The sequence below is a fragment of the Cetorhinus maximus genome, chromosome 12 (assembly GCF_964194155.1).
Source record: "Cetorhinus maximus chromosome 12, sCetMax3.hap1.1, whole genome shotgun sequence".
Lineage (NCBI taxonomy): Eukaryota > Metazoa > Chordata > Chondrichthyes > Lamniformes > Cetorhinidae > Cetorhinus > Cetorhinus maximus.
In genome coordinates this window covers 46,855,381-46,871,984 of record NC_135890.1, presented here as the reverse complement: position 1 = coordinate 46,871,984, position 16,604 = coordinate 46,855,381, and the positions used below count along the sequence as shown (strand labels likewise).

At 42.6% G+C, this 16,604-nt stretch overlaps 1 protein-coding gene across 1 annotated transcript in view; it reads right to left on the bottom strand.

Moving 5' to 3' along the window:
* ntf3 (neurotrophin 3) overlaps positions 1 to 16,358 on the bottom strand; it is a 33,710-nt gene extending 17,352 nt beyond the window's left edge. Inside the window, exon 1 of the mRNA XM_078552828.1 lies at positions 16,190 to 16,358. Within this exon, the coding sequence (XP_078408954.1) occupies positions 16,190 to 16,207 (18 nt within the window). The 5' untranslated portion in view covers positions 16,208 to 16,358. The remainder of the gene's footprint in view (positions 1 to 16,189) is intronic.
* Positions 16,359 to 16,604: the final 246 nt, after the last annotated feature.

Here is a 16,604-nt window from a genome sequence, read left to right as displayed (position 1 = left end):
CAGAATTTAGAAAATATTGCAGGGGAGGGAAAAAGGATTAGAAAGGCTCTGAGAGGTATCAAGTAATGCTGTCAGTTAGCATAATGGGAACTACTAAAGAATTTTATAAACACATGAAATATGAAAGAATAATTGAGGAATGCGGTCATTCGGATGAAAAAGAAAATCTACTTTTGAAGCATGAAGTAATGATAAAAATACTAAATGAATACAATCTGTGCCTCAGCTGCACAGAAGAGTATAGTGGTGAGAATGATCGGGAAGAAGGGGAAGGGGTGGAACAATCAAGTAGGATAATTGTGGAAAAGGAAGTAATATTGAAAATATTGGTGGAACTCAAACTGGAAAAAGCAGCATTCACTGTTAGAATGCATCCAAATTACTAGGGAAACTAGAAGACATGGGGGCGCTGTGACCATAATTATTTTTTATAACGTCTTTCAATAAACCAGAGCACTAGAGCACTGTCAATGTAGCACTTCTGTTTAAGAAGGACAAACGTGACAAACTGGATAGTTCCAGACCAGTCAGCCTTATGCGCAACATTTTCCCCCTGTCGGGAGAGTGGCGAGAGCGGGTGGGTTCCCAACCAGCGCCCCCGGTTGGGGGTGTGCCGCCATTTTATGTGGGCGGGCCAATTAAGGCCCGTCCAGCATGACATCCACCAGGAAGCGCTATGCTATTGGGGGGGGGATTCCCTAAGCCGGGAGTGCGCTCTTTCGCGCGTACACGTGAAAGAGCGCACAGATCTCCCTGAGGTAAAATGCTGCCTCAGGGAGATCGGCTCAGGTTTGAAACATTAAATAAAGATGAGAACAAAAATTACTGACACGGCCCCTCATGTGCCACTGTCACATGAGATGGGACATGTCAATTTCTTTTATTTAGAGATTTTAATAACCTCGTGAAACCTCATTCCGCCTGTGGATGAGGTTTCATGTTTTTTCAGAAGCCTGCCCAGGCTCCCAGGTCTGCCCACCAACCTTAAGGTTGGACAGGCAGGTCCATTAATCATGTTAATTACTTTTTTAATGGCCTTAGTAGGCCTTTGATAGTTTGGCGGGTGCACAGCCGAGTCGGCTGCGTGCCCGCCAAACTGAAAATCTAAATGATGTGCGGTGAACTCGGGACGCACACCCGATGTCACCCCATGTCATTTGATGCGTTGGCGAGCGGGCCCTGACTCCCGCTCGCCGACCAGAAGATACAGCCCTTTGTTAACACATAGTAAGTTTCTAGAGGCCATAAAATGATAGAAAACAAATACCTACTTAGAAAGATATAGACTAATTAAGGACTGCCAACATACATTTCCAAAAGATGTCATGTCTGATAAGTTTAATCAAGCTTTTTTAGTAAATAATGAAGTGCTGATAAGGAAATGCCGTGGATGCATTACATAGGTTTTCAAAAGTTCTTTGGTGTGATGCCACATAAGTGACTTGTTGGTAAAATTAAGGTCAATTTATTAAAAGAATGAGACAGCATGGGCGAGCCATGGTTAAAGGACAGTAAACGGAATAATAGTTGATGGTTGTTTTATAATTCAGAAGAATTTACAACATTGTTCTATGTGAGGACCCCATTACTCTGGGATCTAGGTTTAGGTATAGGGTGCAATGTCAGCATTTGTACATGATATAAAAGTAAAGAGAACGGTTACCTATGAATAAGCCAGTTAGCTATTTCAGGAGGACAGTGTGTAACTTGGGCAGAAGAAATTTAGTGTGCAAAAGTGTAAAATGATACACTTTGGAAAACAGAATGAGAGGAGATATGCCCAAAATGATAAAGTGAGTAGAAAAACTGAGGCACTTAGATATGCAAATGCACAAATCTTCAAAAGTAGAAAGGCAAGTTGACGAAGCTATAAAAACAGATATGGACTCCCAGGTCTTAAAAATAGAGGCACGGATCACAAAAGTAAAGAGATAATGCTGAACAACTCAATAATGCTAAACCAATACAAATCGTTGGTTAGGCCACAGTTAGTGTAATAGGCCATAGTTTGCTGTGGTACAACATTTAATAATGCCTGCTGTTACTTAGGCTTGCTCTTGCAAGTTTAGGTTTTTAAAAGCTTTGCATGGCAAGTTCCTGAAAGTATGAACGTACAATGTTCCAGTGAGGGAAACAGGGCATTGGGTCCTTGAATGAACAGGGAAAATAACTATGTCTCTCTTTATCAAATCAGGTAAAGGAAGCAAAATAAAGAGAGAAAGAAAGACTAGTTTGGATTAAGGGAGAAAAAAAGACTTAAAAAGTATTTTTTATTATAATTTTAGATTTTTAATATCTCTAACACCAATTAAAACCAGAAGGAATGAGACTCCGCACTCATTAATTTTCAGTACCAGATGACTGGCAGTAATTAACATATATGATATCATTAAGTGGAATCTTTCAAATGGACAAATCTCCACTTTTTGTGGTGAGTTTATTTTTTATCTACAAAGCAGAAAGAGCAACTTCACACCATTCAATGCATTTCAATGGTGAGGCAGCCAATGAGATGCCATTTTGATTAAGCTAATGGTGGAGTGGTACATTTTGGTCAACAACCTTTGGATATTTGCATTTAACTGTACATCTGTCTGTTGCTTGAAGTTGCTGTACCTATTGCACATAACTAATGGTGAGTGCCATTAGTCTCACCATTATTTTGACATTAGATTATACCCAATGTGTCCACTTTTGGCCGCCCTCCTTTAGGAAGAAACCCAAAGCTAAGAGACATTATAGAGCAAATTCAGATGATAGCAGGGATGAGAGGCTTTAGTTATGGGGAGAGACTAAAAAAACTGGAGCTCTTTTCATGAGTGGAATAGGTCATCGGGAGTTCAAGGTTATAAGGAGCTTTGCTAACGTAAATGAAGAAAAAATATTTCCACTGACCACGAAACGGCATAATTTTCAGTGTAACAAAGGGAGAGGTGTAGATGATTTTCTTTCATACAGAATGTTGTTAAGACATTGAATGTCTGCCGGAAGCTATGGTGGACAAAGAATTCATAACAGCTTTTAAAAATGAAGTAGAAAACTTCAACGATTCCTTCAAGGGTGACGTGAAGGCCCTAAACATTGATTCTCACACCTTGGAAATACTAGCCGATGACAGAGGAAAATAGTGACATCACCTGACAACCACCTTGTATGTGGCACTTGGGGCAGAACCTGCCTTTCATAGACTGGTCTCTTCAGCCATCGACAGAAGTACACCATATGAAGTTACCTCATCCCCAACGGATTTGATTTGCTGCATGTTCATCATCTCGTGCAGATGGAAGAATGCCGCCATCACCAATTATATTGAAAAAGGTGTTGAGAAGGGCTGGGCAATGGGACTAAGTGGATAGTTCTTGCAGAGAACTGTGGCAAACACAATGAGCATCGTCATCTCTGCTGCAAAATTCTATGATCCTCTCTTTTAGTGGTTAAATCTTGCATCAGAACGTTTTCTGCTGCTAATAGCAAATTGAAATATATGTATCCTAAGGGATCATAAACTTAAACTCAAGAATACACACTTATGAAGTCCAAGAAGACAAAATAACTTGGACACCCCGGACCACACAGCTCCTGGTGTGTTAAGTTGAAATTTATTTGCGAATCCTTCTCATAGTTAAGGTTCAATGCTGTGTTGGAGAGGGATTTTAATCCTGGAAGTGAAATGGACAATTGTTCCATCTTGATAGTATGCACTAGCATGTTAGGTGCAGCATAGCAAGATGCAAAATCAAAGGTTCTCTGCTTTTGGCCCAACAATATAAATCAGTGGATTTTAAAAATATTCCCATCCCAGCCAATTTATGGGATTGCCAGTGTTGACTACACACTATATCCACCAATGTTCTTGAGCTTTCATACTATTAGTGCACACAGGCTTCAATCCTCTCACAGTGCTATAGCTAAATTATTTTATCTAATCTAATTATCTAATTATTCTCCATGTGCTTTCATAGGTCAATTAAAATCTTCCTTTAACTTTTCTTCAAATATAGTTCATGTGTTTAGTCCTTCTTCATTTTATGACATTAATGTATGTCATATGCCTCTTTTCCTCTCAACAGCTCCTAACTAGATCGTTCCAAGACATGACTAATGTCCTCCCCCCACATGTTTTCACTCATACAGGCGGCAAGTTAGGTGTTATTTATTCATCGAGTTAACTCATCTTCTCACTCACCCCTTTAAGCTTTGGTGGTGGTGATCTGTGCAATGGCCTTGGATCTTCAACTTGATTTATCAATTTAAAAAGTACTGCCAATTTGGAGTAGTTTCATGCTAGCCACCCTCCCTCCTATAGGTGTCAGGTATGTTTGCCTGAGTAACCACACTCAAGATTATTGTTAAGGCTAAGTTCTCCAGTTACTCGATGTGGGTGCAGTGTATCAGACGGGTAATGAGAACATTTGAAAAGGATTACAGCAGAATACAAACAGAGACAAGAGAAGTAGCAGCTGGAAAGAATGTCGATTGCCCATAGCAAAATTCAAGCAGGATTGACGCTATTCACTTGTTTTCTCTGAATTTCACCTGGCGTAGTACTTTACATTCCAACCTGCTGTACCTTTTGGCCTCATTTTTTTTCCACATATCTCCTCTCTTTCCATGTACAGTATAAAACTGCATTTAATTTGTGCAACAGGCAAAGGCCTTGATGTGACATGTCCTACATGAAGCTATAATACTCAATGAATAGGTAAGGATTACAATCTTGGTTGGGAAACTGTTCACGGCCTAAGGACACTGGTGGCGATGACAGTATAACTGTTCTGCCCAGTAATAACATATTTACATTCACTGCGCAAAAGACATATAGATTATTTATAACGCCACTAAATACAAACACCTGCTACCTTTACCAAATTATGACTGTCAACAGCATTGTGCTCATAAGATTCAACTTCCAAAAATACACAAACTGAAGAGGAAGTGGAAGAAAAGGGGGAGAAGGGAATCTATGGCTCAGCACATCAATTTTCACCTCAGCACTCAGTGTCACCCAAAAAACAATTAAACTTAGCATCCAAATATTGTACTAAATGGCAACTGAAACACAAAGTGAGTCACGTGTCTTGGTTGTAGAAGGGGATCAGAGAGGTTGAAGAAGGGTTGCTCATTCTTGCACAGAGGATCTCTACAGCCATGAGCCCTGCAGAGTTATTCAATAATTCCAACAGCACGATTCTTGAATGGCAGAGAGAAAAAAACCGTGAACAATTGAACAAGTGGCTTGTCTCAATACACAATGCTGTGAATCACCTAATCATACTGATGAAGCAATAATTCTTAGATAGAGAGGCTCTCGTGTTTCCCCATGAAATATCGCTGGCATCTGTGGCATCTGCAGTGGAAACCACAGCTATGTAAACACTAACTCCATTTGCAGTATCTCTCAGGAACCTTGTTGAAACGCTGGATCTAAAATCCAGGATATGGTTTAAAAAAAGACAGTTTTAATAATCATGGAAGCAAACTGGGGACGACCATAAAAAGGTTATGGATCTAATGGAGGTGCAATGGTCTATGCTCATGGAAGAACTGTGGCCACCATTAGAACTTAGCCTCCAGCATGCAGATGGACAGGAGCAGCTGGGTGTACCTTCAGCTGTCACTGGGCAAGTACCAGAGGTGTTCAAACCCCATAGTAGGAACAGACAGTGTTATTCCTGGCACACTGACAGATCCAACAGTCTCCTGCATTTATGGTAAAGCCATAATCTCTGCTCCTGCCTAAAGTTATAGCTTTAAGCTGGTTTACAACTGGCACAGTTAATCATCTATAAAAGGAAAAACAAGATGCACCACATTGGACACAGTAAATTCAGACACGGTTCTTTGTTTCATAATATATACTGCCAGCGTATGTAAATTAAATGCAAAGAATCAATGCCGTGTGTGAACTGAAAGTAAAAAAAAAACTGTTGGGATACTTGGGCCAAAATCTATTTACAAAGTTCAATATTGTTGGCTCCTTATAATGCAACAATCCTGGAAGAGTGTCTGCGCATCTTTACAGCTTTACCTGTTGCTTCATGTCTGTTCCTGCATTGTTTTTATTTTGTAAAGTCAACTCAACCTATCTTCTCACCACAACTAATGATAGAACAATGGATTTTATGTTTATGTTTCATGTCCATGTGGAGTACTCATAGGTAAAGAAGCAGTCAGATGCAATATATTTTTTGGTTAATACACGCCATTTCAATGTTCATTAAGTAGATCCCTTTCTGGTAATATGTGCAGTATAATGCCAATTATACAGGGTATTAGTGAGGCCACACCTGGGGCAGAATTTTATGTCCTGCGTGCGCCCAACCCGATAGGGCATAAAATTGCGCACGATGACATTGGGCAAGCGTCCAGACGTCATTGTGCATTTGTGCGATATTTTGGTTGGTGGGCGCACGTGAGAGTTGGCAGCCTGCCCACCGACAATTAAGAGGCCTATTAAGGTCATTAATCAATTCATTAACTGCTATTTTACACTGTCCGTCCAACCTTACGGTTGGCGGACGGGTGAATTGGACAGGCAGCCTATGGATTTTTGAGGAAACCTCATCCAATGGCAGGATGAAGTTTCCAATAATTTTTTTTAAAAAGTTTGGACAGAATTTTTATCATCCACGTGATTCTTCATGTGGAATTTTTTTCCGGGATTTTAATATCTTTATTTAAAGGTTTAAAATTCTTCAGCTCTCTAAGGCAGCTCTCTGGCTTCAGGGAGTTTTCATTGCGTGCTCCCCTGCGCCCGCGCAGACTTCAGCGCTCGCTGTTAATTGGTCAGCCAGCATGAAACCGTGGTCAGGGGCTGATCACGGGTCGTTTCCTGGCTGCTCCCAGGCCCGCTGCCACTGCGCCCGGCTGCCGCGCCCAATGAACTCAAAATCCTGCCCCTGGAAAAGTTTTAATAGCTTTGCTCTCTTTATCTGAGAAAGGACTTAATTGCTTGAGATTGGCGGTTCCTAGAAATGAGGGAATTTTCCTCTGAGGGATGATTGAGCAGACTTGGCCTATGTTCTCTGGAATCAACTCAGCAGGTCTGACAGCATCTGTGGAGAGATGCAAACCTGTTGAGTTTATTCAGTATTTTCTGCTTTTATTTCAGATTTCCAGTATCCGCAGTATTTTGCTTTTATCTATGTTCCCTGGATTTTAGAAGAATGAGAGGTGATATATTTAAAATACATAAAATTCTTAAGGTGCTTGACAGTGTATATACTGAGAAAACGGTTCTCCTAGGGAATCTAGAACATGAGGTCAGAGTCTCAGGATAAGAGAGGCCGTTTGGGACTGATATGAGGATAAATTTCTTTATCAAAAGGGCGGTGAATCTTTGAAATACTCTACCCCAGAGAGCTGTAGATTTTCAGTTGTTGAGTATATTCAAGACAGAGATCAACAGCTTTTTGGGTACTAAGGGAATTAAGGGATATGGGGATACTGAGGGAAGATGGATTTGAGGTAGGAGATCAGCTATAATCTTGTTGAGAGGTGAAGCAGGCTCGAAGAACTGGCCTACTCCTGCTACTATTTCTTATGTTTGTATGTCCTGGCATTTGGGGAATTATGCACAACTCAAAAGGCTGAGTCAGCTTCATCAGGAGACCACATTTTTAGACTCATCAGCATAATGTAAGCTAATGCATACTGAATCAGGACTCCAGTTAGCTGCTTGATAGAGTGGAGTACATTATTACATCTGATCTTAAAGATATCCCCAATGGTGAACGGAAGAATCCAGTGCAGTAGACATTTAGTGCAGTGGTGAATTTGACGTCTGGATTCTGTGCAGGTTTGGTGCAGGAGCTGGCAGAAGTCTATGATCACGTCCTTCATGAGTTGCAGCTTCCTGTACATTGCTCTAAGTAACTAGCATGCCTATGTTATTCAAGGCACATTTGTTTGAAGCAAGTGCAAAGCTTGCACCTTTTGCCCCCTAAGATCTCCTTCACTGCCCTCTTCTGCTCTCCATTAGTTGTCCAGCAAATACATGATAGCTCTAGGGCTTTGTGGTGCAGCATTCAAATCTGATTGAGCTTATTTTATCCTCATACTATTTATCACTAAAATTCTTCAGATCTATCCTGCGCTTTTAACAAGATTTAAAGAAAACTGTATGCATGTTAGAGAAAGAAAACGTTGCATTTATACATCACATAGTTGTTTGGTAGTACTGAACTTGAGTATTGCTGAAAAAAGAGACATGCTATTGAAGCTTTTCATCTTGCACTCATCAGGACAGCTACACAAGATAAAACAACAGCCAAGGGAACAACAATTTATGTTGCATGAGAAGGGAGTGCTGATTGGTTGGCAAGTGGACTCTTGTTTGTAGAGGCATTGCCATGGAGAATGCAGCAGAGACCAGTTTTAGCAAAACCTCTGTCAATCAGAGTACACTTGCCAACCAATCAGGACTCTTTTCTCATGCAGTATAAATTGTTGTTCCCTTTACTGTTAGTTTATCTTGCGTAGCTATCCTGATGGGTGCAAGATGAAAAGCTTCGATAGTATGTTTCTTTTTTCAGCAATGTATGCATCACTTTCTCATTACATTTCCTCGTGCTTCGCAGTTCATTAATTACTTTTGAAGTAAGAACAGAAAACGCCTGGAAACACTCAGCAGGTCAGTAAGCATCCGTGGAAATAGAAACAGAGCCAACGTTTCAAGTCGATGACCTTGCTGAAGAAAGGCCATTTTTCTGAAATGTAAACTCTGTCTGTTTCACTTTTCACAGATCTTGGTTGACCTGCTCACTGTTTCCGGCATTTTCTGTTTCTAATTCAGATTTCCAGCATGCGCAGTACTTTGCCTTTATTTAATGACTTTAGAAGTGCGTCTGCTGTTGTTTTGTAGATAAATATGGCAGGCAAGCAGCAAGCTGCATAAACAATATGTGATACAGAGCCAGCTAATCTAATTTGGCCATGAAGAATGGGAGATGAATATTGGTCAGGACACCAGAAAAATTCCATGTTCTTCACCAAATAAGTGAGGTGAAAGGGTAGAAATTACACTTTTTTGTCCTGTAGCTTAGATTTCCACCCTTTCACTTTAATGATATGAAAATCACAGGTGGGTGAGTAGAAGTGCACTTTCTACTGTGGGATATTTGCAGCCACCTTAAGAGATTTAATATCTTATCTGAAACTTGATGCCTCTGATAAAGCAGTGCGTTATCTGTCAGCATAGATCATAGTTTAGGCTAGGGTGAATGTCAACTGCTAACTGAGAAGCATTCAGTTATAACATACAATATAGCATTCGCTCCAACAATGCTGACTAATTTTGTAGAATCATAGAATATTATAGCACCTAAGGAGTCAATTCACCCAATGGTGAATATGCTAACTCTTTGCTAGACCTACCCAATTAGTCCCGCTCTCTTTCTGCATAGCCCTGCATTTTATTTTTGGTTTCAAATATGTATCCAATTCCATTTTGAAGTTACTATTGAATTTGTTTCCACCCCTGTTTCAGTAGTGCATTTCAGATCATTCCAACTCACCTTAAAAAAAATCCCATCTCCTCCATAGTGAGGTGAGAGTGACTGTCCTTGACATCAAGGCAGCATTTGAAGAATGTGGCATCAAGGAGCCCTAGCAAAATTGGAGTCAATGGGAATCAGGGGGAAAACACTCCACTGGTTGGAGTCATACCGAGCACAAAGGAAGATGGTTGTGGTTGTTGGAGGTCAGTCAACTCAGCTCCAGGACATCACTGCAGGAGTTCCTCAAGGTAGTGTCCTGGGCTCAACCATCTTCAGCTGCTTTATCAATGACCCTCTATCATAAGGTCAGAAGTGGGGATGTTTGCTGATGATTGCACAATGTTCAGCACCATTTGCAACTCCTCAGATGCTAAAGCAGTCTGTGCCCATGTGCAGCAAGACTTGGACAATATCCAGGCTTGGGCTGACAAGTGGCAGGTAACATTCATGCCAGACAAGTGGCATGACAATGACCATCTCCAACAAGGGAGAATCTAACCACTACCCCTTTATGTTCAATGGCATTACCATCACTGAATCCCCCACTATCAACATCCTGGGGGTTACTATTGACTGAACTGGACTAGCCATATAAATACTGTGGCTACAAGAGCAGGTCAGAGGCTAGGAATCCTGCAATGACTAACTCACTTCCTGACTTCCCAAAGCCTGTTCACCATCCACAAGGCACAAGTCAGGAGTGTGATGGCATACTCCCCACTTGCCTGGATGAGTGAACTCCCACAACACTCAAGATGCTTGACACCATCCAGGACAAAGCAGCCCGTTTGATTGGCACCACATCCACAAACATTCACTCACTCCACCACCAATGCACAGTAGCAGCAGTGTGTACCATCTACAAGATGCACTGCAGGGACTCACCAAGGCTCCTTCGACAGCACCTTCCAAACCCACGACCGCTACCATCTAGAAGCACAAGGGCAGCAAATAGATGGGAACACCACCGCCTGGAAGTTCCCCTCCAAGTCACTCACCATCCTGACTTGGAAATATATCACCGTTCCTTCACTGTCACTGGGTCACAACTCCCTCCCTAATAGCACAGTGGTTGTACCTACATCACAAGGACTGCAGCAGTTCAAGAAGGCAGCTCACTACCACCTTCCCAAGGGCAAATAGGGATGGGCAATAAATGCTGGCCCAGGCAGCGAAGCCCACATCCCGTGAATGAATAAAAAAAAGTTTTTTTGCCAATTATCTTAAATTGGCATCCTCTGATTTTTGACTCTCCTGCTAATGAAAACAAAGACTCCCTATCTATTCTATTTAAGCCCTTCATGTTTAACACCTCTATTAAATCTACCCTTAACTGTCTCTTTTCTAAGGAGAACATACACAGTTTCTTTAGTCTCTCCACATAACGGAAGTCCCTCATGCCTGGTACCACTTAGTTAATGCGCAGTAACACACCTTAATACATGTACTCTCAGTGATGTAGTACAATATCCATTGATACTATTGCAGGCAGTTAACGCTGTGAGAATGTTGATAAAGTAGATTTTTAATTCCATCAATGAAGGCTGGAGTCGGAGCCCAGTTCTCGATGTCAAATAAAAGTCCGTGTGCAAAGAAAGGAACGCCATTACTCAATCTTGAAAACCCTGAAATTCCAGGGTTATAACCTTATAGAATGCCTTCATACTTGATGCTGACACTTGCATCGGAAAGTTAAATAATTCCAGATTTCAGCCCATTTTGTGACGATTCAACGAGTGTTTGTAGCGTTCAGTAGGAGCAGCTTGCGTGGCTAGAGAGGCAGTTTAAAATTATGGGAATAAAGCAGCGACCACATGTTGAGCAGGATAGCCGCCTTTGTACAGTTCATTGTAAGGGCGTGCATCAGAATTGCGTGGGAAAGAGGCAAAAGTAAATAAAGAGTGTTTTTAATAAAATCGTCTTTAAGGGGAAAACAATGCCTTTCTGGTTCCTGACCATTTCCCAAATGTAACTGATAAGCAGATGCAAAAATGTGAAGAAAAAAATGTAACTTGGACATTTTTGCGTCAGATCTGAGGCAGAGTTGGGTTGATTGGTCGAGAGGTGTCGCTCTTCTCCAAAGAAACACCTCCCTATCCAAATTGGAGCGATTTATTTCCTCAAGCCAGAAATCCAAGCATTCTCTTTTGAAACCGTTAAGATGGCTTTTACAGGCGATAAAGTATTAATGCAAAAGACGCTAATGGTCATTCTCAGTTGAGCGGGCAGCAGAGTTTACAGTCTCAAGATTCAGTTGCTCTTTTTCAACACCTTTGCTAAAATGGTGTTCAAACAAGGAAAAACACCAGCCCTTGTCTGCAGGAATAGTGGCGACACACATCTCTTTGCAGAATTGAGTCTGTTTTTAATCTGAATCAGTCCGAAGCAATTTCATAGCATCGCAGACGCAAAACACTGGCCCAGCTTTGAAGTATTATTTTATTGTTCACTGTTGTCCTCGCCCTCTGCATCCCAAGGAAGCACCGAGCACTTCTAACTTTTTAGATCCCCAATTTTCAAATAGTGCCTCACACTCCGACAGGCAAACCAATTGTAAGTTAACATTCATCTCTGCAATGGCCGCCAAAATACTATGATACTATAAAAATGTTTATAAAAATCCACTATTAAAATAAAGATAATAATCGATTCCCCAATCTGGAATCAGTGTTAAGGGTCCATCATTAACCGGGCGAGAACTCGCATCTTCACCATTAGGCTGAAATTCCTATTGATATCAAAACAACAGTGGCACTAGTGTTCGGCTGATTACCCCCTCTGGCGATCTCTCTACTCAGCACTGGGGCTAGAATAAAACAAATTTCATCACGTTTTGACTTCTCTTTAGCTCTGAAGATGAGTCATACGGACTCGAAACGTTAACTCTGTCTTTCTCTCCACAGATGCTGTCAGACCTGCTGAGTTTTTTTTCCCAGCATTTTCTGTTTTTGTTTCAGATTTCCAGCATCCGCAGTATTTTGCCTTTAACCTGGGGCTGGAATGATTTCCGTAATGGCTTTCTCCATCCCGGGCACGTGTGCTCTCTGAACACCGTGAGCCCCCTGCTCCTGTTCTCGGGATTCACACCCACTCCTCGCCAGTTTTGCCTATTGGTGTCTCCAAAGTTGAACTTTCGCATAAGTGATTATGATTCATACTTTTTAAAATGTCCATTCAAACCTTCAATTATGTGAATAGGGCGGGGAGGGGATTTTAGGAGATGGTTTCCAGAGGAGCGCGAAGAAAATTATTGTTTCTTTCATTCCCTTTGATCTTTTGTTCTCATTATTCAAAGTTCTGTGTCAGGACAGAATCCCAAAAGTTCCCTCTGTGTTGCTTGTATGGCAACGAGTGACTCTGACGCTTTTGATACACCACCCCCAGCAGACTTGAAGCGCTGGGGGCGGGGGTGGTATTTACTACTGACTCCTTTATGTTTAAATCTGCAAACGACACTAGTTATGCTGGCAGCTTGGCAAGACTGAAAAATGGGGCTTCAGGTATACATTGCTGCCTAACTTACCGATGATTTCTGATTCAGATCCGCCAGCATAGAGACACACTTGACACGGGTGCCTATGGGACATTGGGCCCATAGAGGTCAATGCTGTCAATACTTTTAAACGGGACTTTCTGGGCCACTGCAAGAAATGACTTGAAAATCGTCCCCATATGAAACACAGCCCAGTATACAGTCCGGTTATGCAGAGCCTGATTGGGAAATTAAATAGTAAAATCCATCCCCTGTTGTTTAAGAGTCGGATGTTGATCAGTGCATGCGATCTGAATAGCCCTGCCCCCTCTCCCAATCCACCTGGGACCACCTTAAACTAGTGAGAGTTCTACCCAGTATGACTCCAGGCTGACTTTAAATCTCATTTAGAAACCTCTCCACCCCCACCCCCCGCCCCACTCACTGAGAACTTAGAAAAGTTCTCATATATTCTCAGAGTTTCCCGGATTGTCACCCGCTGCCGTGACCTTGCGCACGATTTTGCGATATGCTGTCAGCGCACAAGATCCCCCCCCCCCCCCGCCCCCTTCCCCGTAAAAATGACCCTCATCCCAATCTGATTAACGTTTATAGAAAGTTATGCTCCCCTGCCATTAAAATCAGTCACCAAGGAATGGGAATTGGTCCTGTTTGGCCAATTAGACCTGTGCTGAACTTTCCTTTTACCAAGTCCAGTTATCTCTAGGCCTGTCACTCTGCGGTACAAACAAAGGCCAATTGCGGCTCTTATCCCATTCCCCAGAGCACTGAATCTGGAAAGTGCGAAATATCACACTGCGTCGGCCTAGCTGGCTCACTCCTGATATGGGGTGGGCGATGTCTTAAACGTGTGCAATATAATAAGATGTCATGGGAGGTCCGATATTCCTGTCACAGCGCTTCACGGGTAGCAGCCTGGGGGAGTAGAATTGCCTGTATGGATTCAAACGCTACCCCAACCCCGGCTGGACAACCGCAGCTCAGGAGACAACCAGCTCTGCTCCGGACTACCCATATACCAATCTGAATCCGCTGTGCTGGTGTAGTAGAGCTTTAATCTATTTGATCTCCCCCCCCACCCCACCCCCTTTAGAACTCATTCAGGACTGTGTTAGCAGCTGTTACCTAAAGTCAAATGAAAGGTGCTCCAAGGAATGATGTCACCTTTACATTCATTCATAGCTACTAAATTCTGAACTGTTTCCAAAGTGCAGCACGCAGCCCAGGACACAATTCACTGGCTTAAGCCCTGGCTGCAAATTGGGATCATCACGGCATGTTAAAGCCTAAACTACCCTCAAAGAGATGTCATGTTCAGTCTTGACCAAGCGTGTCCAATTTAGGATTAATTGCCAGAAATAGGATATGCAATTATTCCAACAGAGAACACAAAAAAAAGCTGGCTGAAAGAGTTCGTCACCATATGTGTCACTGACTCACTGCAGCTCACCGTTTTCAAACACTGCTGTCTGAGCTGAACAATAAATTAATGTTAAACCGTGTAAGAAGCTCGACCTGTTAAACAGCATTGTCCAATGTTGTTCCTACATATCGAGCCAGCTTCTATATAAACAACGCCAAATGTGGACCTAATGCCGTTTACAACAGAAGTAACCAAAGGCCGGTCTGGTGAAAGAGTTATAAACACGGTTTTTTTTTGCAGTGGTGTTTTGGGTAAGGGTTTCCAGACCTGGTCCCACTCACACTGGGCTTTGAGTTAACTGAAGCGCAAGGGCACATGGACACACGCCCAGCCCTCTGAAGAATTTGAGTCCCTGGCCGCTGCTGGTGCTACTCTGAGCTTTTGTATGTGCTGAAGTGATTCTGCACCAGACAAGACAGGCCGAGAGGAACGAAATGATGCTGCCAAGTGGGACGCAGATCTGCAGGGCGCATTCATGTGCGGCCCGAGTGTTTACAATTCTCATTAGAACCACCGCCTTAAATCAATTTCAAACTTTACATGAAACGCTTGTTTAAGATCTGTGTAAATGCGAAGGCGTGACGCCGAGTTCAACACTTGCCCTGCTTCTGTTTTGTTTCTACACCTTAGTTTGAAATGTTTTTTTTAAATGTAGTTTGTTCGCACTCAGATCGACTTGCAGCGACTCATTTTGAGGAAGGGGGAGGAGGATGTCAATATTTTCAGAACCCTTTCCTCCAGAGGTCTCCCTCATTTTCTCTGTACTTTTTAGCTTCGCCATAAATATCTGCAATCTACAGGTACATTTATGGTTGTACTGACTGATTTGCTGATGTAATTGAAAAGTGAGAGTCTACCTTAATTTACTGTACACACCCCTGTAAATATCTTGTAAAGCCAAGCAATATTTAATCACTGCGTTTGTTTATATTGAACTGGGAGGTTTTGTGTTTTTATTGCAAGCCTGGTTGTATTCAAAGGATGGTTTCCAATTTAAGGTACAGCATGTTGTTTCTGACCCTGTTATTTGTAGCTTGTCACTTCACTGTAGAAAAATAAAAGACAAAAACCATCTGGAAAAAATAAATAAATAAATAAACACCCCCACCCCCAGCAGAATCCTTGAAGGGCTGATATTTGTATTGCATTAACTGAAGGCGCGCTCTTACTCTGGGACGCTTTACACTGCAGCCTTTACAGAGAGGTGTCTCCAGGGTTGTGTACGGAACAAGCCCCTGTTGCAGGTCACTGTTCTGACCATCCTCCCCCCACCCAACCAACCGGCTCGACCCCGACCCCGGGAGGCAACCAGCCTCTCTCTGCCGGACGCTAATTTAACTGCAGTCTGCTCCAGCCCAGCTTCCCTCATCCAACTTAATCTATCGTACAGACACACGCGCACAGACACTCACTTTCTCCAGACAGTTTTTTTTTCTCTCTGTAGTCAATCGATCTCCACCCACCCCTCCTTTTACTGGTGGGACTTTTTTTTGCTGACCTACCCGCTCCTAAGCCCCCCACGAGCCCTTGCAATCTGAAGTGGAACTGCAGCTCCCAGCGTCTTTAATGCAAACCGTATGTGTTTCTGCACCAACTGTTTTCCATCTATTCCAGGCGTCTCCAAGTGTTTACATTCTAAAAGGAGAACGCGAAACTCCGCAACAAAAAAAAAGCAGCATTTGCCAACTCCATTCACTTTGAACCCCTTTCTCCAACTTTGTCACACTCTGGGGCATATTTAAGGCAGACTTAGAGCGAGAAAAGAAATCTCCTTACCGTAACAGGACTGACCATGGCATCCGTATGTACCCGTGGATGCGCGCCGACATGAAGGTGAAAATGTTGCTTATGAAGCTGGTGCTTTCAATGACCCGGGCTGGCGACGGAGCCGAACTGGAGGCGGCTCATCTTGTAGATAAGTTTCAGTGACCGGATGAGTGTGTGAGTGAGTGAGTGTGAGAGATGGAGCGAGAGAGAGAGAGGGAGAGCGAGAGAGATCTAGGGAATGTGCAGCTTACAAGTAACCAGTCAGATGGTTCTGTGCTGGGAGAATTAACACACACACTGCCGTGACCTTTAACGTTTGACACCCACACAAAGGCCAGTGACAAGCTGACGCCAACCGCTGTCCTGGGTACTGATCCACTGCACTGTCCCCTCCACACGCAAACACCCACTTCCTCTGAGGCAA